Genomic DNA, 22,893 nt, shown 5'->3' with positions numbered 1-22,893 from the left:
ATATATGTATAAAATGTAGAGGTAAAAATTGACAAAAACATTGTAGAGATAAACAAATACAAGATGTAGACTAGGGTACTAGGCAATAACTAAACATTAATGATGAGTGAAATCAGAATAAATTATGGGTTATTTTCATTTTACATAAACTATTATTTTTATCTTTATTTGTACTTTTTCCTTTTTTTTATAGCATTGCAAAAGCCACATGCCTAACTTGCCTATGGATATTTTTTTGTCTTTCAACATATTTACACAGGAAGTGAATTTTAATGACAAAAATACAAAATTAAATGAAGAAAATATTGTAGTGTCAACATGTTAACATTATGGGTAATTTTCATTTGACACAATAAACTTTTATTTTTATCTTTATTTGTACTTTTTCCTTTTTTATAGCATTGCAAAAGCCACATACCTAACTTGCCTATGGAAATGTTTTGTCTTTCAACATCTTTACACAGGAAGTTAATTTTAATGACAAAAATACAAATTAAAAAGAACAAAATATCGTAGTGTCAACACGTTAACATTATGGGTTATTTTCATTTTACATAATAAACTTTTATTTTTATCTTTATTTGTACTTTTTCCAATTTTATAGCATTGCAAAAACCACATACGGTACCTAACTTCCATCCATCCATCCATTTTCTACCGCTTATTCCCTTCGTGGTCGCGGGGGGCGCTGGAGCCTATCTCAGCTACAATCGGGCGAAAGGCGGAGTACACCCTGGACAAATCGCTACCTCATCGCAGGGCCAACACAGATAGACAACATTCACACTCACATTCACACACTAGGGCCAATTTAGTGTTGCCAATCAACCTATACATACCTAACTTGCCTATGGATATTTTTTGTCTTTTAACATCTTCACACAGGTAGTGAATTTTAATGACAAAATTACAAATTAAAAGAAAAAAATATTGTAGTGTCAACACGTTAGCATTATGGGTAATTTTCATTTTACATAATAAACATTTATTTGCATCTTTACTTGTACTTTTTCCTTTTTTATAGCATTGCAAAAGCCACATACCTAACTTGCCTGTGGATATTTTTTTGTCTTTCAACATCTTTACACAAGAAGTGAATTTTAATGACAAAAATACAAATTAAATGAACAAAATATTGTAGTGTCAACACGTTAACATTACCGTGTAAATTATGTCACTAAGACTTTCTTTGTTTGTTTTTGAATTGTATTACAAACTAATATAATGTTTAAACGCAATCATTATCCGTCAAAATGCAGTTGAGTGGACTCGAAAATAGTACTGCAGTATTTCCCCCCTATATTTTAACAGCCTGTGTTTGTGGCGCCCTCTAGCGGGCTACTGCTGCTACTGTTGAATGGGCTCAGTGGTACACAGTACGCATGCGCCAATTGCAATGTCGCCAAGGAGAAGTTGTTAAGCTGATGAGTAACTATTTAAACAGTGAAATAACCTCATAAACCTCATAAACACATACCCTCCATGTTTACTACTGCCTCGACTGTCACTAACCGCGAGAAGAAGAACAAGGACGGCTATGGAGAACGTCAAACACTTCCTCCAAGGACTGCAACTGGACAGCCAGTGCGGGTCAACCGCTCTTGTCACGGGGGCTGCCGCCTGCCTTGCCGGGGCTCTGGTGCTGCTGGCCCGGACAGTCGACGGCCGCCGAGCCGCTGGACGAAAGATCCAGAAGGCCAAGAAGCTGAGAGAAGACGGGCTGCTTCGAGCCAACCAGGCTGTACTTCACTACAAGCAGTCGGTGAGAGTCACATTTTGGAACTGTCGTGTTAACGTAAAACATGTATAAAATACTATATTTATTTTTAATTCACCGACGCTGTAAACTGTGTAAATGTGGCAGGAGTATCAAGGAAACAATAGGAAAAAAAGAACAAACGATAGCAAATAAATAAAACTTATGTTACAGACGTACACTGTACATTTAAATTAATTGCACAAATGTGAATAATTTTTTTTAAACGTTTTGACTTATATTTTGTTTACGACTAAGCACCCTTTGTAGAGCGGTGTGAGAAATTTCAAGTCAATAATGGAGGGTGGAAGGTCATACTTTTGGTTTTAATACCAGCGCCACTATGTGGTGTGTTTGTCAGAAAACAAACACAGGCAACACAATTTTGACAAAGTTGTACTCATTTGTGTGCAGAAGTAGAGGAGTTAACTTACAAATTTTTCACCAGATTGTTTACACATGACATAATAGTACAATAGTATATTATCAATCGGTAGGTTGTGAGTTCAAACCCCGGCCGAGTCATACCAAAGACTATAAAAATGGGACCCATTACCTCCCTGCTTGGCACTCAGCATCAAGGGTTGGAATTGGGGGTTAAATCACCAAAAATGATTCCCGGGCGCGGCACCGCTGCTGCCCACTGCTCCCCTCACCTCCCAGGGGGTGAACAAGGGGATGGGTCAAATGTAGAGGACAAATTTCACCACACCTAGTGTGTGTGTGGCAATCATTGGTACTTTAACTTTTAACTTTAACTTTAACTTTAACTTTTTAACTTTTAACTTTTAACTTTAACTTTAATCAATCAATCAAAAGTTTATTTATATAACCCTAAATCACAAGTGTCTCAAAGGGCCGCACAAGCCACAACTCAAAAAACTCAACCCAATGGGATACAATGAGAAACCTTGGAGAGGACCGCAGACCGTGGATCTAGTGAATAGTGTGAGAGTCCAGTCCATAGTGGGGCCAGCAGGGGATCCGCCTGAGTGGAGAGCAGAGACGTCCCCAACGGATGCACAGATGAGTGGTCCACCCCGAGTCCCGACTTTGAACGTTTCAACTGTGGTCACCTAATAACCTCTCCACGCAGGAGAGGGGGGCAGAGCAGAAAAGAGACGGCAGATCAACTGGTCTAAAAGGGGGGTCTATTTAAAGGCTAGAGTATACAAATTAGTTTTAAGATGGGACTCAAATGCTTCTACTGAGGCAGTATCTCTAACTGTTACCGGGAGGGCATTCCAGAGTACTGGAGCCCGAAGAGAAGCCTGCAGACTTTTTTTAGGCTCTGGGAATCACTTATAAGCCGGAGTTCTTTGAATGCAGATTTCTTGCCGGGACATTTGGTACAATACAATCAGCAAGATAGGATGGAGCTAGACCGTGTAGTATTTTACACCCCACTGTTTTTCTCTTAAAAAAAGAAAATAAATTAAAGTTTCCTTTTTTTGTGTTTTACATAAATACAATTCCAACTGTAAAAGGTAAAACCTTGTTTATGAATGCTTTAAATGGGAAAATAACCGCCATCTGGTGGACAAAAAAAAAAAGAAAAAAGAATGACACTTGTACTTGACCACATTGTTGAGATAAATATATCATTAAAAATGTTAGTTTTGTTGTTACGACTATTAGCTAATTTAAGGGACAGAGATGATTATTTAAAAAAATAAATAAATAAATATATATATATATATATATATATCCTCTGACAAATTCCATTTATATTCACACAATTCAGCCACAATAGCTTGATAATAAAAAAGTAGCATTACTATAAATATTTATGGAGAATTGTTGGGTTTTAATAACATTTTCCAGGTGTTTAAAAAACAAAACAAAAAAATGCTGTCCGTCTTAAGAACACACAAGATAGAATATGCAAATGACTTCAAAGACAGTGTGTCTTGTATTGGAGATAGCCTTGGAAAAAACATTCAAGTGCATCACTGTTAAATATCAATTTTATCATTAAAAAAAAGTATTATAATAGATTTTCAGCTTGAATTGTGTCTTTGACTCTTTTTCAGCACCCAAATATGGACTCTGCTCTCGTTTTGTCACTTTCCATGGCTGAGCTGACAGAAAAACTTCAGGGTGACCTTCTGACACCCGAAGATGTTTTTTACTCCTACATGGAAAAGGTACGCAGTATCAGCTATAGCTCAGCCTTCCCATTAAGATTATCAAGGTGTGTGTTTGGCTCAAACGTGTTGTTGTTCTCAGGTTTATTGACTTGACTTTGAAGCTCAAGGTTCATATTAAGAATAATTGAAGTGACATATTAATCATTATCCAGGGATAAAAATATCTGGTGTTGGATCATAATTACCAGTGCTTGAATTCCGCAGACTCTCTGTGTGGACAAAAAGCTGAACTGCTGCACCGCCATTCTGCTGGAGAGCTTTAACCAGCTAAAAACTCTGGAACCCAACAAGCGAGGTCCCCTGTACGGCGTTCCAGTTAGCATCAAGGACAACATTGCGTACAAGGTAACCTTAAAAGGTGGTGGATTGCCTTCACTACTGCCAAATATGGCCACACAATACACCTGCCATACGTAGCGATACAGTAGGTTGACATGCTATCAGCACAAATGTATACATCTAGTATGTTATAAAAGAGAGTACACCACTCCCAATTCAGCCAGCATTTTATTACAGTATATAATCTCAAGAGACAATGTAAGAGAAAGTAAACTTGGATATACTTGAGGGTAGTCCATGTACAGCTTGTATAGCAGGACATATTTTCCACCCACTGAAAAAAGTCAACACACAGCCATTATTGACTAAATAACAGGAAGCACATTTGTGCATTTATGTTTCCCCTCAATGAACCGCAGCTCCCCAGTGTAGGCAGCGTTTATGCACCATGCTTGACTGCACTCTAGGCAGGACAGAATTATCAGGCTACTCACTTGTGTTGCCAGCTATTTTGACTACAATGTGTGTTTTCAGGCCATTTATGCTGCTATACAAGCTGTACAATGACTACTCTAAAGTATACCCAGTTTTACTTTCTATTAGTTGTGGGTACCTTTCACATTTGAATCGATGCGATACCAATTTCCAGTACTTGGGAGTCTATACCGCTACTCAAAGGTACCAATTTTTGGTACTTCTGTGTGTTCAATAAATGTTGATTACCGTATTTTTCGGACTATAAGTCGCAGTTTTTTCATAGTTTGGCCGGGGGTGCGACTTATACTCAGGAGCGACTTATGTGTGAAATTATTAACACATTACCGTAAAATATCAAATAATATTATTTAGCTCATTCACGTAAGAGACTAGACGTATAAGATTTCATGGGATTTAGCGATTAGGAGTGACAGATTGTTTGGTAAACGTATAGCATGTTCTATATGTTATAGTTATTTGAATGACTCTTACCATAATATGTTACGTTAACATACCAGGCACGTTCTCAGTTGGTTATTTATGCCTCATATAACGTACACTTATTCAGCCTGTTGTTCACTATTCTTTATTTATTTTAAATTGCCTTTCAAATGTCTATTCTTGGTGTTGAGTTTTATCAAATACATTTCCCCCAAAAAATGCGACTTATACTCCAGTGCGACTTATATATGTTTTTTCCTTCTTTATTATGCATTTTCGGCCGGTGCGACTTATACTCCGGAGTGACTTATACTCCGAAAAATACGGTAAATAAAATTGTTATTTTTTTAGATAACATCTAATTTTATTATTTAACATATAACAAACAGTGAGCTTATAATGACAAATGCTGTGTTGTTATATCTTGATTTCTTACACTTTATTTGCAAGTATTAGACTTTGCATGCAGTTGCAATTCCAAGACATTAGATGGCAGTGGTGTGTTGCCTATTCAGGGAGTAGTCTTTGCCATTAAGCCGAATCTAGTCTTTTGTTGCGCCCTCCAAAGTGCTTATACTGGTAGTATTGTAAGTATTATACACCAGCTTTTTGATTGTAACGTGCATATTAGTTTTCATTACCAAATTTGGAGGTGTTGAAATCGTCATATAAAATCACTAGACTTAGACTCTGACTTCCTTTTATTGTCATTCAAATTTTAACTTTCCAGTACAGATAAGAACGACATTTTGTTGCATTAGCTCGTTGTAGTGCAGGATAAAAGCTCTTTTATCTTTTTTTTGATAAGGTGCAGAGTGTTTGCATTTACAAAAGAAGGTGCAGATATAAATAGATTTACTGTACAGATAAATATATTGCACTTTTGCATATGCATCCACGTTTACGGATGTATGTTAAATTTATTTTGTTAATCAGTAGCATTTTTATGGCAAATCCAATGTAAATTAGCATCGAGCTAGTACATTTTGAAAAGGGGAGCCTTACTTTGCGTTCAAGCTTTTTCTATTAGGCATAATTGCGTTGTTGGCAGGGCCGCCCCCCATCCCCCAACCCCACCCTGAAAACAACAACAACAACAAAAAACTGATTTTACTCAACAAAACATCAACAATGCAAAAACGTGCAATAATTGTGTTTATGAATACATCTCATTCGCGTAGGGTGCATGCACAATCTGGGAGATTGCCCATGCTTTTAGCTCGGTAGTCAACACGCTCGCCTCTCACACCGGTGACCTGGGTTCACGCCCCACTGGGAGCAGTCGGAAAAAACGGCGCGGCCGACAGAGAGAGAGTACACCCCTGATTGGGGCTTCAGCGCAGGTAAGTCCATACATTAAAGCGGCTCTGGTTGTTGGCATTGAACATTGAAACAATACCTAGAGGCAGTCCGACTGAGGCCTGCTTGAGTGCTTGCAGTCTCCAGAGCGACCTGGAGATCGCTATCCACGCCTTCATCACACACCGGCTAGACAACCACAACTCACTGTACGCTGGCATTGATCAGGCATCACTCCGCCATCTGCAGCTAGTGCAAAACGCGGCTGCCCGTCTCCTCACCAGCACCAAAAAACGCGAGCACATCACCCCAGTCCTGGCCTCACTCCAATGGCTCCCTGCCTGTCACCGCATTGATTTGAAATTACTTTTAATTGTTTTAAAATCCCTAAATGGCCTGGCCCCACAATACCTGACCGAGCTTCTGCACCATCATACCTCGTCTAGAGCCCTAAGGTCAGCTGACCAACTGCTGCTGGCAGTCCCCAGATTCGGGCTAAAGACCAGAGGGGACACAGCCTTCTCCATTGCCGGCCCTAAGCTCTGGAACAGCATTCCCCTCCACATTAGGTCAGCCCAGAGCCTGGGGGTTTTCAAAACCCTTCTTAAGACCTATCTCTTCTCGCTGGCCTTTAACCTGAGCTGAGCCCGCCCACTAGGCCACCATTTCTAGTCCCCCCTTCGCTTTAGTTATTTTTTTTTTCAATTTGTCGCACTTTTATTATTTCATTATTTCTATCTTGCAATTTTACTTTTTATCCGAACCCTTTCACCGTATTTCTTTTGCACTATCTTGTTTAGCTTATGCATTGTTTATGTTCTTTTTTGTTTGTTTTGTTTACACTTTTTAACCTGTAAAGCACTTTGGTCCAATTTTAAAATTGTTGTAAATGTGCTATATAAATAAAGTTGCCTTGCCTTGCCTTACCTTGTTTCCTCGCCGAGTGTTTAAGTTTGCGTCTGAAATCGGACGTGACGTCACATGCAACAAAGGTATCGAAAAATGGCACTGTTTGATTTTACGTGAATTGATACCCGTTAACGATGGAATTCAGTCGGTGCCTGCCTATAAAAGTACCAATTTTGTTACCCATCCCTACTTTCTATAGTATTGTCCCTTGACAAGATATAATGTAAAACACAGTTATCTCTTCATGTCGTCCCGCTACAACAGAACTACGATTCCACATGCGGTCTGCTCAACAACGTGGACCATCCAGCCAAGAGTGACTCTGTGATTGTGGAAGTCCTGAAGAGACAAGGCGCTATTCCCTTCGTGAAAACAAATATCCCCCAAGGGCTGTTAAGGTAAACATTATGCCGACCACCACATTATGCAACCTTTACCTGGAGCCTGCCATATAGCTTGTCTCTGGTGTTCTGTATGTCCCCTCCAGCTACGAGTGCAGCAACGTCATCTATGGACAGACTGTGAACCCACACAACCTCCAGAAGACCAGTGGAGGTTCATCCGGTGGGGAGGGGGCTCTCATCGGTGGTGGCGGCTCCTTGCTTGGCATAGGCAGCGACATCGGGGGCAGCATCAGAATCCCTGCTGCATTCTGCGGGTTCTGTGCCTTGAAGCCAACGGCGGGTCGACTAAGGTCATCCTCCCAATTTATTCACTTTTATTTTCTGTTATAAAATGTTGTCTCGCTTGGTACGTAGCTCGCGTGGTGTCAGCAGTGCTAGCCCTGGGCAAAAGTCATGTGAGTCACGACATTCCGGTTGCTTCCTGGCAAACTGAACCCGCAAGAGTGAGACTGTTTCTCCTTGAATTTAGTGCGGAGTTCACCAGGGCCCATGGCCAAGGATGTGGACAGCCTGGCACTGTGCATGCAGGCGCTGCTGTGTGACCACATGTTTGACCTGGACCCCACTGTCCCACCTCTCTCCTTTAATGTACAGGTATGTGCCCTACATTGTTCATTATTATACAATTTAACCTTGATTTATGAACTTGGTTCTTGAACAGGTTTTGTAAATATACAAGTTTGTATAGAGCAAATTTCTGTATAAGAAACAATGTAAACATTAAAGGGGAACATTATCACAATTTCAGAATGGTTAAAACCATTAAAAATCAGTTCCCAGTGGCTTATTATATTTTTCGAATTTTTTTTCAAAATTTTACCCATCACGCAATATCCCTAAAAAAAGCTTCAAAGTGCTTGATTTTAACCATCGTTATAAACACCCGTCCATTTTCCTGTGACGTCACATAGTGAAGCCAACACAAACAAACATGGCGGAAAGAACAGCAAGCTATAGCGACATTAGCTCGGATTCAGACTCGGATTTCAGCGGCTTAAGCGATTCAACAGATTACGAATGTATTGAAACGGATGGTTGTAGTGTGGAGGCAGGTAGCGAAAACTAAATTGAAGAAGAAACTGAAACTATTGAGCCATATCGGTTTGAACCGTATGCAAGCGAAACCGACGAAAACGACACGACAGCCAGCGACACGGGAGAAAGCGAGGACGAATTCGGCGATCGCCTTCCAACCAACCATTGGTATGTGTTTGTTTGGCACTAAAGGAAACTAACAACTATGAACTAGGTTTACAGCATATGAAATACATTTGGCAACAACATGCACTTTGAGAGTGCAGACAGCCCAATTTTCATCAATTAATATATTCTGTAGACATACCCTCATCCGCGTTCTTTTCCTGAAAGCTGATCTGTCCAGTTTTGGAGTTGATGTCAGCAGGCCAGAGAAACTAGGGTCGATATTCTTCTCTTGATCATCTTGGGACGGTGTGAGCCAAGTCATCCAGGGGGTTTAGCTTGCTCGTCTGCGGGAACAAACTGCCGCCATTGCTTGCCGTGCTACCGAGGTCCTTTGTCCCTGAATTGCTCACACACTCCGGCAGATTCAATGGGGGTCTGGCGGCAGATTTCTTTGACTTTATCGTTGGAAATGCATCTGCTTTGAGTGTCGCAGGATATCCACACATTCTTGCCATCTCTGTCGTAGCATGGCTTTCGTCGGTAAAGTGTGTGGAACAAACGTCCAATTTCTTGCCACTTTCGCATCTTTGGGCCACTGGTGCAACTTGAATCCGTCCCTGTTCGTGTTGTTACACCCTCCGACAACACACCGACGAGGCATGATGTCTCCAAGGTACGGAAAACAGTCGAAAAAAACGGAAAATAACAGAGCTGATTTAACTCGGTGTTTGAGAAAATGGCGGATTGCTTCCCGATATGACGTCACGTGACGTCATCACTCCGAGAGCGAATATTAGAAAGGCGTTTAATTCGCCAAAATTCACCCATTTAGAGTTCGGAAATCGGTTAAAAAAATATGTGGTCTTTTTTCTGCAACATCAAGGTATATATTGACGCTTACATAGGTCTGGTGATAATGTTCCTCTTTAAGGTAGGTAGGCAGATCTTTATTGTCATTGCACAAGTACAACAAAACTTTGTTTTCAGCTCAAACCCGTTCAAGATTAGACAAACAAACAGTGTACAGGGTTACAGAACAGGAACGCTGATGAGTCGCCACAAGGCGCCCGGTAAAAGATGGGAAAAAGGTCAACGCTGGGGTAGGAAGATTAAAAACATATAATCTAGACTGGGCTCCTAAAGGGGCCCAGTCTGGAGTGGGACAAAAACCTCCATAGCAAAACACGTATACATATTACAACATACATCTCGAGACTTGCAACAGAGGGCAGGGAGTGGCGGCTACGTTGGCAGGCTGCAGCTCTTCAGGCGCTGCCCAGCCGTCCATCACCCCTAAGGGATTCACGCGTGGATGCATGTGTGTGTGTAAGCCTGCCGCGTGTCTCTGTTCCATGGCCTTGGTGTTGGTCAAAAGTCAACAACAACAGTCGGTCCAAAGTCAACAACAACAGGGGTGTGTCCATGAGAGACAAGGAGGGAGTTTGTTGTGTCTTCGCCGCACTGTCCTTCGGGAGAGTCTCGAAGCCAGGGAAACAATCCAAGTTAGAATGTTTTGCATGCGAGTGAAAATAAAATTTGCTTTTCACTCTAAATTGTCTATGACTGGTCCTCAAAATTCATCCTGCAGGGCAGACAGTACGATGTTATCCAAATCCCAAAACTGTCCACAGTTCTTCCCGCATCCTCCAATCATTTGTGGCAGCTTTGGAGTACTTTGAAAACTGCCAGCAACTTCCAATTTGTCGACAAACCAGAGCAACGCTTACTCCAATCAGCAGGTCCTGTTGTCATAATTCCAAATAGGTGGATATCTTCACGTCCTCAACTGGAAAGGTCGCCAGGCACGCGGCACTCCTTCTTCTCCCAAGAGTCCGCCGTGTGTCCAGCAACAACCGCTCCGTCACGACAAGCAGGTTCCCTTAAACCCAAGATCTTGTCAATTTCGTTGAGGCCAGTTAATTAGTTCCAAAGTTTAGATTTGGAGAGCAGTGCAAAAAGAGGCAACAAGAAAGTTAAGACAAGGCAAGACAAAGAAGCAAGCAGGAGAGATAAGGGAGAGGGGGAGCGTCCGCCCTCAATGAGTACCAGTGAGGGAAAAAAAAATAGGTTCCAGTCTTAAAAAAGTCTATATTTTAGTAAATGTATGTACACTTTAAACACAATATAAAGTGCTATACAGTACTGTATATTAAGCAAACATAACACTAGCTGAACTGTCCTCCTCATTTCCAGCCGCTGTGCCGACACACACACACACACACTGTCACTATCCCTGTGGTGCACTCACAGTTTGAAATAAAAAAAAAAACTACTTATTGTTACTTTAACAGCCAGGTCGCTGCCATGATTAGAAATAATACATAAAATCCACTTTACCTTGTTGGTTAATCTTGGTGTGCAGCGAAAGAAAGGGGGTGTGGGCAGTGACTACAACGATGTGAATGCTTCCTGATTGTTTCAAGCCACACGTCGCTTGTCCATTGCTTCAGCAGAACTGGAAAAATGCTGTAAAAAGGCTAAAAACGCAACAAAGGTAGCGTTTAGCACAGTAGCTAACGACAGCCCTCCTGTGAGGACCGAATGATAACTGGACATTGATGAGCCCGCACAAAATGACTGTGCTGCTGGGCACACAATGAGTGGATGAAACATTTGTACACTGAGATGAGATTCTTACAAAAAATACTATTTTTATTTTATTTTATTGGTTTGGATATCCAAAAGTTTGTGAAATGAGTGGTTTGTTAATCAAGGTTCCACTGTATTATATACTGTATATTGTATTATATACACAGTATTAGGTTGTTATTCATTATTTGTTAATGGTTTTGTGCCATTTGACTAAATTTGGCAATACTAGTTGTAGCTGTAGGAAACTTTCTGATATATAAATATATATGTTTTTTAAATTAACTAAACAAGATGGCAGTAGCTACATGTACAGTACATACATACTACAGTACAAGCATCATGAGTGGCCAGCATAAAGCAGATTTATAGACCTCTGCATGTTCTTAAAAATCTTGGTAGTGCAATTACTACTCAGTTTTTAGTGTGAAACTCATGCGTCTGTTGTTTAAAATGAATTCATCATATTACATAATCATATTACAGTAATCCTTCCTTCATGACTGTTGATTGGTTTTGAACATGACCGCAATAAATTAATACATTTTCGTGAAGTAGGAATTATTCATTATAAATCATAAGATTTATAATGAATAATTTCTACTTATTTTCTCAGCTTGAGCGTAAAAATAGTTTGCTACATTCTAAATGAGAGCCATCTAGTTATATAGCAATTCTCTCCTAGGCTAAGCCAATCAGTGGCCACGATACTGAACAGCGTGATCTGATTGTTTGGTCTCCTCTAATGGCCAATACTACTGTAGTTTTTTTTTTTTTTTTTTTTACTTCATTAAGACAGTTTTATGCATGAAAATATTTAGTTTAGGACCAACATGTGGAATAGTATGCTTAAAAAAATTAAAATCTGCGATGTGGGGACGGACGACTGTTATGCTGACTAAGCAGTTTGCTTCTTACCACTATTACAACTTAGACTTAGACTTAGACTTCCTTTTTATTGTCATTCAAATTTGAACTTTACAGCACAGATAAGAACGAAATTTTGTTGCATAAGCTCATGGTAGTGCAGGATAAAAAAGCAATAAGGTGCATATATAAATAAATAAATATATATAAATAATATATATATATATATATAAAATAAATAAATATATATAAATATATCTATTGGTACCTTGTTGTTGAATAGTGACTTCAGGGTCACAATTATTAAAGTTGTTACACAGCATATGGAGTTTACAGCTTCTCTCCAATTAACAGGACTTTCTGCTCTTGATTTGTTAAGTTAACCAGCGTTGTTGTGCAACAATTAGCTTCATAACAATACAACAAAGTACTGTACCTGTGTGTTTATCAGACGTACAAGAGCTCCAAACCTCTGAGGATCGGCTACATTGAAAACAACTGCTTGACGCAACCCACACCCAGCATGATCCGAAGTATGAGAGAAGTCAAAGCCCTGCTCGAGCAGGCGGGACACACTGTAAGAACCACACTGCATTAAAAAATGAAACATGTGTTCTTTATCGGAGTAAATGTGAAATGTGCTTAAAAACTTCTGCACGAAGCTGGTGCCATACACTCCTCCGAAGATGAATTATGCTTTTGAGCTCATCGTAAAGGGGATCTTGGCAGATGGTGCCTACACCCTGTTACAAAACCTGTGAGTTGTTTTCCTGTTTGACATTGTACTGTAAAGGCTCTCTTTCTCTCTCTCTACACTTACTGTAAATATAGCGTTTATTTTCCTTAACCTTAAACAGAATGGGGTGGTAATTGTAAGCTGGCGATAAATGCTGTTATTTCTGAAATGTGAAAACTGCATATAAGAAGTTTTTTTTTTAACTTGACTAATGATATGGAGAGCATAACAAAGTGTAAAGGGAAATTACATTATTAACAAGTATATTGCACAACACAGCGACAACACGACAAATGTTGTAATATTACAATTAAAATAATGAAAATATTTAAAGCAGCCTTGTGTTAATACAACTCTTAATCAGATTGCCGGGTGGCTCAATGAAACCAGTTAGACGAGGAAATCAAACAAAGCAATAACAAAATTTAATTTGAAAATACATTTGAAAAAAATGGTCCAACAAATAGAAGTAAAACAAAACAAAGTGTCTTCAAGGTCTAATGCAGGGATTCTCAAACTGTGGTATGTGTACCAGTAGTGGTACACAGGCTCCATCTAGTGGTATGCCAAAGAATCACTTGATTAGATATTAAAACACAGTGTTACTGTTCAGACTGTGTGTAATATTACAGTGGCCAGTAATACTAAATACACTTGTTAAAGAAAACCTGTGCCTTGTTTTCAATGACTACTTAGGCCTACTACACTACTACATTTTAATGTTGGTTATTATGTTGGTCAAGTGTTTTCTGAGGTGGTACTTGGGGGAAAAAAGTTTGAAATCTATTAGTGTAATGTATTTATACAAATTATTTTTTATTGAAATGATAAGTGGGTTTATTATTGTGAGTATATATGGATGTAATTACGTATATGTATCTTGTAATTATACTGAATATTGTTGTATATCAAGTGATTATATATTGTATTTTTGATAAATTAGTATATCTTATTGATGGGGCAGGACTTTATGTGCCTTTATGGACACACAAGATGTTTTAATTATTAATTAAATAATTTTACTTTTTTTTTATTTTTTATAAATGACTAATGTTTTGGAGAAGCTCTTTTTCTTATTTGAATGGTGTAGATGAGTAGTATTTTGTGTTTTGTGTGTATTTTTGTGCAAGTGTAACATGCTTGAGTTTCACCCGATCATCCGAGTAGCAACAACCAATGTTTTAAAGCTGAGGTAGATTACTTTTGATATGTCAGATGCAACTATTGCTATCTATCAGGATGTTGCCTACAGCCCCAGCTGTTAGGTATTAGACACTAATCAGATACCATGGCCGTTATTTTCAGGTACTACAGGAGACTTGGCAGGTAATAGAATAGAGCCGTTGTGCATTTATGGCATGCATGTACCATTATAAAAGGTAGTAAAGTGGCTTACATTGCGTGGTCTTGTAAAGCTCTCCATTTTACTCTGAAGTTAGTGTACATGTTTGTTTTAGGTAATGCTCTGTCTACATGTGTTCAGAGCTTTTGAATAGCGCGAAATTATGACCAGTGTAGTTTTGTTTGCATTTGTGTAATAGTCACAACTCTTGCAACAACGAGCTGCATATCACCTCTGATTTTAATTCTACACTTTCTCTCCTTTTAGTAAGGGTGGACCTCTTGACCCCTGTCTTAAAATACAAGTGAGGCCTTACTGTCTTCCTATATGGCTGAAGAAGACCCTGTCCTTCCTGTTGAAGCCTCTGGTCAGTGGAGTTGTCTTCTTATTTTCTGCGAGCACTCAATAGACATTCCATTAGGCGCCACTGCCTGGTTAATGAGATACTGTCCAAAAAATCCTGTCCTTGCAAAGATAACCATACTTATTTTTTATTAGCATTAATTTAAGATAAAGTTTAATATTGTGGTTATCATTAGCATTGCTTTGCTGTATGTACTGAGCCTTGCAAATATACTACTTAGTAATTATTTATAATGTTATTAATACATATTATATTACGGTATTCCAGTCTCCTCGTGGTTCTTTTCTCCTGGAAAGCGTCACCGGAGTTGGGTAAGAAGAAGTTAATGTGTTGTTTTTCAATGACGATGACTAACGTGACTCACCAGATTTTTTTTTTCTCTAATTTGGATTCTAGATCCATTCCCAAGCTGTGGAAGCACCATGCAGCTGTGGAGGTGATGCAAACAGCATTTTACCACATGGTCATTTATGAACAGAAATATTGCACAATAGAACCAATGTTGTAATAGCAATAAGAGCGCTGAATGAGATCATTGTAAACAACACTTTGTAAACAAAGTGTTTCATAAGTAAGTTTTACCGACATCTGTGTAGCAGCAATTTTAAAGCACAAGCAGAGGTAGATGAGTACTTCAAATTACACAAAGTGGTCTTGTGTCTCAACAGGAGTACATTCAAGAAACATTAGCAGAGTGGAGAAAGTGCAACATGGATGTGCTGCTGTGCCCAATGTTTGGACCCGCTTTCAACCTCACGTACTGCAGCAGGCTTATCTGTACGTCTGAATTCATGTACCATAACGTCATAAAAGCATGCAAACTAATTTTTTTCCCCCTTTCTTGTTTTGCGCAGTTCCTCTTTCTTTCACGGCTATCTACAATCTGCTAAATTTTCCGGCTGGCGTTGTTCCCGTGTCCACGGTGACAGCAGAGGATGAGGATGAGCTTCGCCATTACAGAGGCTTCTTTCAGGACCACTGGGACAAGCTTTTCCATGAGGTGAGTAAGTGGTGACTTGAATAACACTGGAAGTGGAAAACATCCATATTAATAATTACACCTATACAATACAGTAGTTTTATTACTGATTGACGTTTTCCCAGAAGCCAAATCTTCTTTTTGATCATTTGTATTAATGTAGTTTGTGTTGTATTAATGTAGTTTGTGTTGATCCTTACTTGTGGTTCCTATTGCATTAAATTTAAAAATTATAATTAAATCAATGGTTTTTTTAACCTTAAGAACATAAGCAATATTTTCGCATACATTTACGTAGTGGACTAGATAAAAACATCTGTAAATATTCAGTATTTCTTTAAATTAAAGTGCATCACTATTTTTATTTGAGCAAAAATCCTGCTACATTATTGTCATAACACTCTGTACTTATTTGTTTTAAATAATTGAATTGAGGTATTGTTTATCAAACATTCTGTACTTCATTGTACAATGTTTCTGTCACTTTTTTACAATTTCATATATTCATTGACTCTTTAATCACTGAATAATCTCTACAAACCCTGTCTGTTTACTCTAATATTACACATTTGTTGTACTTTGCTTTTCCGTTAGTGTTAGTGAACAATTTGAACACAAGAAGTGAATAGATTATTAGCTGTTGCTAAAACATCAGAAAGGGTTGGAATAAATACGCTCGGGTTTCTTTCTACTCCTTTTCAGGCTTGTTGAATAGTGCAAGTTTAAATTTGTGATTTATTTCAATTTAACACTTTTATATTGTTCAAGGGACAGAAACACAGTTGGACTTAGTAGTTGTGTGCACCAAAGTTATGTGAATTAACTTCTGTTTAAAATGATAATAATAACACATTATTATTAGGAATGTAAAAAATAAAGTGTTAACTCATGTGATTAATTACAAAAAATACCGCATTAATTGTATTTATTTATTTATTATTTTAAATTAGTTTATTTCGGTCATATAATCAACCATTTTGTGTGATCAAATTAACAGCACAGATTATACATATTAACAATCATACACACAAAAAGAAAAAAGACTGACCGAAAAAGGAATAGGCTGAAGCCAAGGCTTATATTTGCCTATCCTATACATTCACTAAAAATTTGATTGCCTGGAACATCAACGTTCAAAAAATTCAATGGGATGAAAGTAATCGTTACTATATTTTATAATTTTCCATTATTTCACCTTTCAAGGCTTTCTTAAACCTTAACAAAGAACGACATGTCTTCAACTCATCACTGAGCTTGTTCCACCATTTAACTCCTAAAACTGAAATACATTTGTATTTTATATTCGTTCTTACTTTACATATTTCAAAAATTAATTCCCCCATTAATCATGTGTATAAGCAGATTAATCAATTAATAATTAATTAATTAATAATCAATTGACAGCACTAAGTGTTATGAAGTGTTTCTAGTGCAAAAACTTCAAATCGTGTGTTAAACATCGAGTTAAGTAAATAAAACATTGCAATAAAAAATAACAAAGCAACAGGTTGAATACATAAACCAAAGTCAGAGAGCTGAAAGCAAACAACAATGAAGGTAAAAGTACTCAAAAGGCCCCATTACAAAACAATTTCACACTTTTATTTATGATTTATTTACTTTTTTTCTTCTTTTTTTTAAATTAATTTATTAATCAATCAACAAAACAATACACAACAATACCACAATAATGCAATCCAATTCCAAAACCAAACCCATCCCAGCAACATTAAGAACAACAATAAACAGAGCAATTGAGAGCAATTGAGGACACACAAACATGACACGGAACAATCCAAACGTAGTGAAACAAAAATGAACATTATCGACAACAGCATCAATATCAGTAACAATTCCAAAATAGCAGTGATTAAAAAAAACCTCATTGACACCATCATTAAAAACATCAATAAAAAATAATAAAACAATTAGAAATGAACAATTTACTTTTTTAATCATACTTGAATTTAATTTGTTGCATGTTTTGTAGGGGTACTCAAAATAATTAATTCACATCCGAATTGCGATTTTTAATTTATTCCGATTCTAAATCAAACCATGACTTTCGAAAACCGATTTTTTAAATAGAAAAGTTTTTAGGCCATCTCCCTGCCTAATCAGCAACCAAAAGGAGGTTTGTTTTGAAAAGTTTTTATTGTGCTTATATACTGTGAGAACCGGTTTGAATCGAGAATTGTGTTGAATTGAGAATCGATTCTGAATCGAAGTGTCACCCCAAGAATCGGAATCTAATCGAATCGTGAGGTGCCCGAAGATTCCCACCTCTAATCTTTTGTACTAAAACACATTCCTTGGAAATAAATTACATATTTAACATACATTTGCAAACTTTCCTGAAACAATTTTCACCAGGGATTGAACCCAGTACCTATGCCTTACTAGACCAGCACCGGATTATAAGGCGTACTGCCGATGAATGGTCTATTTTTTATATTTTTTCATATATTAGGGCGCATTAAAGGTGTCATATTATTTTTATTTTTTTTCTAAATCTAAAACACTTCCTTGTGGTCTACATAACATGTAATGGTGGTTCTTTGGTCAAAATGTTGCTTAGATTATGTTTTACAGATCATCTTCCAGCCACTTTCTGACAGTCGCTTCCGAATGCGCTGTTTTGTGGGCGGTCTTATTTACGTGGCTCACCTTCAACAGCGTCTTCTCCCCGTCATGTTTGTTGTAGTGGTGTAGCGTGCAAGGAAGAAGTGTTTTAATGACATTCAGACTTTAATTAAATCAATAACGGAGCAGCATCTCCGAATCCGGAAACAACAACACAGGAAATGTGTCCGAGAAAAACCGCCAGACCGGAACTCTCTAATAACTAATGTTCCTTGGGTGAATAATGCTAACTCACTAGACCGGTATGTTTTAGCGCTTTCATGGCGAGTTTACTGACAGATATAAGTAAGAACTTTACACTACTTTATATTAGAAATGGCAACAGTGGAGGATGAATGTCACATAACAAGAAGATTTTACTTATTTATTTTAATTAGAACAATGCATATTCATCAACATAGAGAAGCAATGTAAATATGCCGGAGTTAGCGCAATAGCTTATTTTCATCCGTTGTCCTAAGGCAGGTTAATACAGTAAACATTTAACAGGTCATGATACAAAAGAATACATAAATCACAAGACATTACACATTACAAACATACTATAAGCACAGACCACAGACCAAAAAAAAAAAAAAAACAAATAATAAAAAAAAACAAGTGAATAATCTAATTGTGTGTGGATGTCTGATTAGTTTTCAACCACTTTTTCAGTGCAGTTTTAAATGTTAAATAGAGGTCACAGTTTCTGACATGGGCTGGCAGCCTGTTCCATGACTGTATGCCTCTGATAGACCCCACCATTTGGCCAAATTTAAGATAAGCTAGAGGAAAAAGAAGAAGCTTATCGACTTGCAGATGTGCGCAATTTTTCAGGACTTATACAGATCCCAAATGCCGATCACCAGGTACCAGAAGGTAAGAAAAGTTGCTTTTGCATAATATTGCGAAACAAAAGGCCAGATAATGTCTTACCTTATACACACACCATAATAATACTCGTATGTTTAATGCACCGGTGCGGCTTCATAGCTTACCAAAGTCGAAGTAAAACATTTTGATGGATGTTCGAGCACCGTGTGTAATGTTCTATATTTTCAATGGAACATTTAAAATGTTGGTGTTGTTCACTTGAGACGTATTGCAATCAAAGTGCTGTCTACATGTATCTCTTATCATCTACTGGTCACACTTATCATTACACTATGTACCAAATAAAATAGCTTCGAGGTGGGTAAGCTCAACCAAACTTATTCCGTACATTAGGCGCACCGTGTTATAAGGCGCACCGTCGAGTTTTGAGGGGGAAAAAAGGATTTCGAATGCGCCTTATAGTCCGGAAAATACGGTACACCAGTGTGAGTGGAACTTGGAGCAAGGTGGGTGAAGTTTTTTGCCCAAGGACACAACGGCCGTGACTAGGATGAAACAGGAACTCTCAAGTTGCTGGATGTTCCCTCTACCATCTGAGCCACGACGCTCTATTATTCTCCTCAGAGGTCGGAGCAGGAGGGGGGGGCTGAGAACACTTTTGCGATACAATTTCATATGAAGCGCCTTGTCATTCATTAATTGACATTTTGCATGCGTCCCCACGAATCTTAGACTTAGATTTAGACAAACATTATTGATCCACAAGGGAAATTGTTCCACACAATAGCTCAGTTACAAAGGATGGAAAGGGTAATGCACACAAGGGCACACATAGAGGGCAAAAACAAAAGGTATAAAGTAGACATAAAATGTACCATACTAGCAATATAAAATATAACATGGGTCACCAACCTTTTTGAAACCAAGAGCTACTTCTTGCATACTGATTAATGCGAAGGGCTACTAGTTTCCATCCATCTATTTTCTACCGCTTATTCCCTTTGGGGTCACGGGGGGCGCTGGAGCCTATCTCAGCTACAATCAGGCGGAAGGCGGGCTACACCCTGGACAAGTCGCCACCTCATCGCAGGGGCTACCAGTTTGATAAACACTTAAATAAATTGCCAGAAATAGCCAATTTGCTCAATTTACCTTTAACTCTATGTTATTATTAATAATTAATTATATTTATCTTTGTGGAAACACTGATCATCTTAATGATTTCTCACAATAAATATATATAGAAACAGATCAATATGCAACACTTTATTTTTATATTTTCTCTAAGTGCACATTTTTCAAATTGAACATTTTCAAATGATCACTTCTAAGACAGTCTTGTGAAATCACAATATCCCATTTTAACTAGCTAGCCACTAACATTTTTTAACAAATCATGAATTACTTTGCACCATGTTTGTACAAATAATAACTCATGTAAAATACAAAAGTCAACTCTCAAATTTTTAAATAAATCATGTCACACTTTGAACTGGACACCAAATCTGTTATCTGTTTCTTTGTCAGTTAGTGAAGACCAAGTCTTTAAAATATTTTCTTGGATTTTCAAATTCTATTTGAGTTTTGTGTCTCTTAGAATTAAAAATGTCGAGCAAAGCGAGACCAGCTTGATAGTAAATAAATATAATTTAAAAAATAGAGGCAACTCACTGGTAAGTGCTGCTATTTGAGCTATTTTTAGAACAGGCCAGCGGGCTACTCATCTGGTCCTTACGGGCTACCTGGTGCCCGCGGGCACCGCGTTGGTGACCCCTGAAATATAACATACGTATATGTGATGTTTACATATTATATATAGAGTATATAATATATACTGATATATTATCAGAATTATGAATCGCATGTAAAAACACCATATGTTAGGGGTTAAAGAAAATAGATTTACCATACAATGTCTATATTTGCCACAATTACAAGTTAAAACATGCTGTAAAACCCTTCTACGCGGACCAAATGAAATTTTGTCTCTGATTGGCTGTGTTAAACAGGTAAATGAGACCATAAATCCCTCCACACACCTCTCTTGCGACGTGGCGTTGTCCTTTTTATCTGCGTGTGAGCATAAGATGGTTTTTCAACCGAAACAGTGCGGGTCACAATGACGACGGACGAACACCCTCCAAGTTTCTATCCAAGCAGGACATACAGCGCGTGCAGTTTAGCTGTAGTTTCACTTTTAGACGAGAGATGGAGACAGGCAACCGTGATCATTTGTCTGTGTGTGTGTGTATTTGTGTGTGTGTGTGTGTGTAGGCGGTGTCAGGAGGCCAGGGCCTTCCCATGGCGGTGCAGTGTGTCGCCCCCCCGTGGCAGGACGAGCTGTGCCTGCGCTTCATGAAGGAGGTGGAGGAGCTTGTTAAACTAAGCAGGAAGTAAGCGAGGCTGGAAAAAGTTAGCCTGATCTAGTTAAATCACATTTAAAACATATTCCTCTTTGCACTCTTTTGGCTCCACTATTCATATAATAGTAACCTCTGACCTTACAAATGGACACAACATTAACACACTCCAACATCTTGACGGTCTTCCAAGCAGAGTGGAAGTTTGTTGTTTTGCTCCATGCTGGTGACGTCATAGCCAGGTGTCCCAGTACGTCTTCTCGATCGCACTTTAATGAACCACGCATTTAATCCAAGTTAACCTCCAGAAGAGATTATTTTTGTTGGTCATTTTTCACTCCTTTTGCACTAATAACATAAAACAATGTTCAATTAAATGCAGTTTTTAACCAATTAACTGACACGCTGTGGCATTTCATCAATCATTGTGTTTATTTATTTAGCATTTGATTGTATTTCAATATATTTCTGTGACTGTTAAACAATGGACTGTACGCTTTATATTAAACTGAACATCTATCAAAAGAAATGACATACCATAAATGCTCCAATTATAGCGCTAAAAGGGCAGGGTGATAATCGGGGAGATGCTGTTATTTACGAGTTGGGAAAACTTCTTATATTATTTTTAAAGGAGACTTACGTACATTTTCATCTGCATTTAAAACACTTATGGGGCCCAACTTTTCCAGTACTGACGGGTCCGGGGCCCCCTTATATATCAACACTGAATTGGTAATCTTACTCTTGTTTCTAATCGTATTCAATAATTATATCTAACCTACTCACAATTTACAACATTGTCAAATGATATGAAAAACATGTGTTAATCACAAAGATTATTATTTATTTAACGCATAAACCTTGGGCTGATTGGAAAAATAAGTACTATATACCACCATAAATAACTGAAAAAACATAAGTTTACATTCAATTATGTTGTGCTAAAATAAATAAACAAAATGAATAATAAATATGTTTAACTAAACTGTCAATAAAATTCAAGTGCAAATGACATTGCAGCTTTAGTCATAATTTTTGCGCTTAAGAAACTTCTCTAAAACTTAAGCTCCAGACTTCTGTTTGTTTGATGATGTCATTACTGCCACAAGTGGTGGATAAATGTATTACAGATTGCTCCCTTGTCACATTCATATCCTGTTTTTGGCGTGTCTGCAAGATGATCGTTTGTTGAGGCGTTCCCAGATTGCGAATGAAATCACGCCCCACCCTCTCCAAACGAATCATCATTTATCTTTTGAAAATGTACACTGTTTAAATATATATCTTGACGCCCTCACCACTTTTTATCCCCCCCAAGCACGGTTGAAAACAAACGTCA

General features: G+C 38.0%; 1 protein-coding gene across 1 annotated transcript; it reads left to right on the top strand.

Moving 5' to 3' along the window:
- The first annotated feature begins 1,378 nt into the window (after positions 1-1,378).
- On the top strand, positions 1,379-21,948 carry faah (fatty acid amide hydrolase). Its single transcript, XM_061978011.1, has 15 exons — positions 1,379-1,762; positions 3,790-3,903; positions 4,111-4,251; positions 7,576-7,709; positions 7,799-8,005; positions 8,070-8,110; positions 8,185-8,309; positions 12,766-12,891; positions 12,977-13,071; positions 14,660-14,759; positions 15,024-15,067; positions 15,153-15,192; positions 15,425-15,533; positions 15,611-15,756; positions 21,466-21,948. The coding sequence occupies exons 1-15, from the start codon at positions 1,538-1,540 to the stop codon at positions 21,586-21,588; spliced, it is 1,770 nt and encodes a 589-aa protein (XP_061833995.1). The 5' UTR covers positions 1,379-1,537; the 3' UTR covers positions 21,589-21,948.
- Positions 21,949-22,893: the final 945 nt, after the last annotated feature.

The sequence above is a fragment of the Nerophis lumbriciformis genome, linkage group LG18 (genome assembly GCF_033978685.3).
Source record: "Nerophis lumbriciformis linkage group LG18, RoL_Nlum_v2.1, whole genome shotgun sequence".
Lineage (NCBI taxonomy): Eukaryota > Metazoa > Chordata > Actinopteri > Syngnathiformes > Syngnathidae > Nerophis > Nerophis lumbriciformis.
The sequence above is the reverse complement of the archived record's forward strand: the minus strand, read 5'-3'. Positions and strand labels throughout refer to the sequence as shown.

Coding starts and splice junctions, on each gene's coding strand:
- faah (XM_061978011.1), top strand. CDS start 1,538: ATGGAGAACGTCAAACACTTCCTCCAAGGACTGCAACTGGACAGCCAG. Junction 14,760..15,023: donor CCTTCCTGTTGAAGCCTCTG/GTCAGTGGAGTT, acceptor ACGGTATTCCAG/TCTCCTCGTGGTTCTTTTCT. Junction 15,068..15,152: donor GAAAGCGTCACCGGAGTTGG/GTAAGAAGAAGT, acceptor TTTGGATTCTAG/ATCCATTCCCAAGCTGTGGA.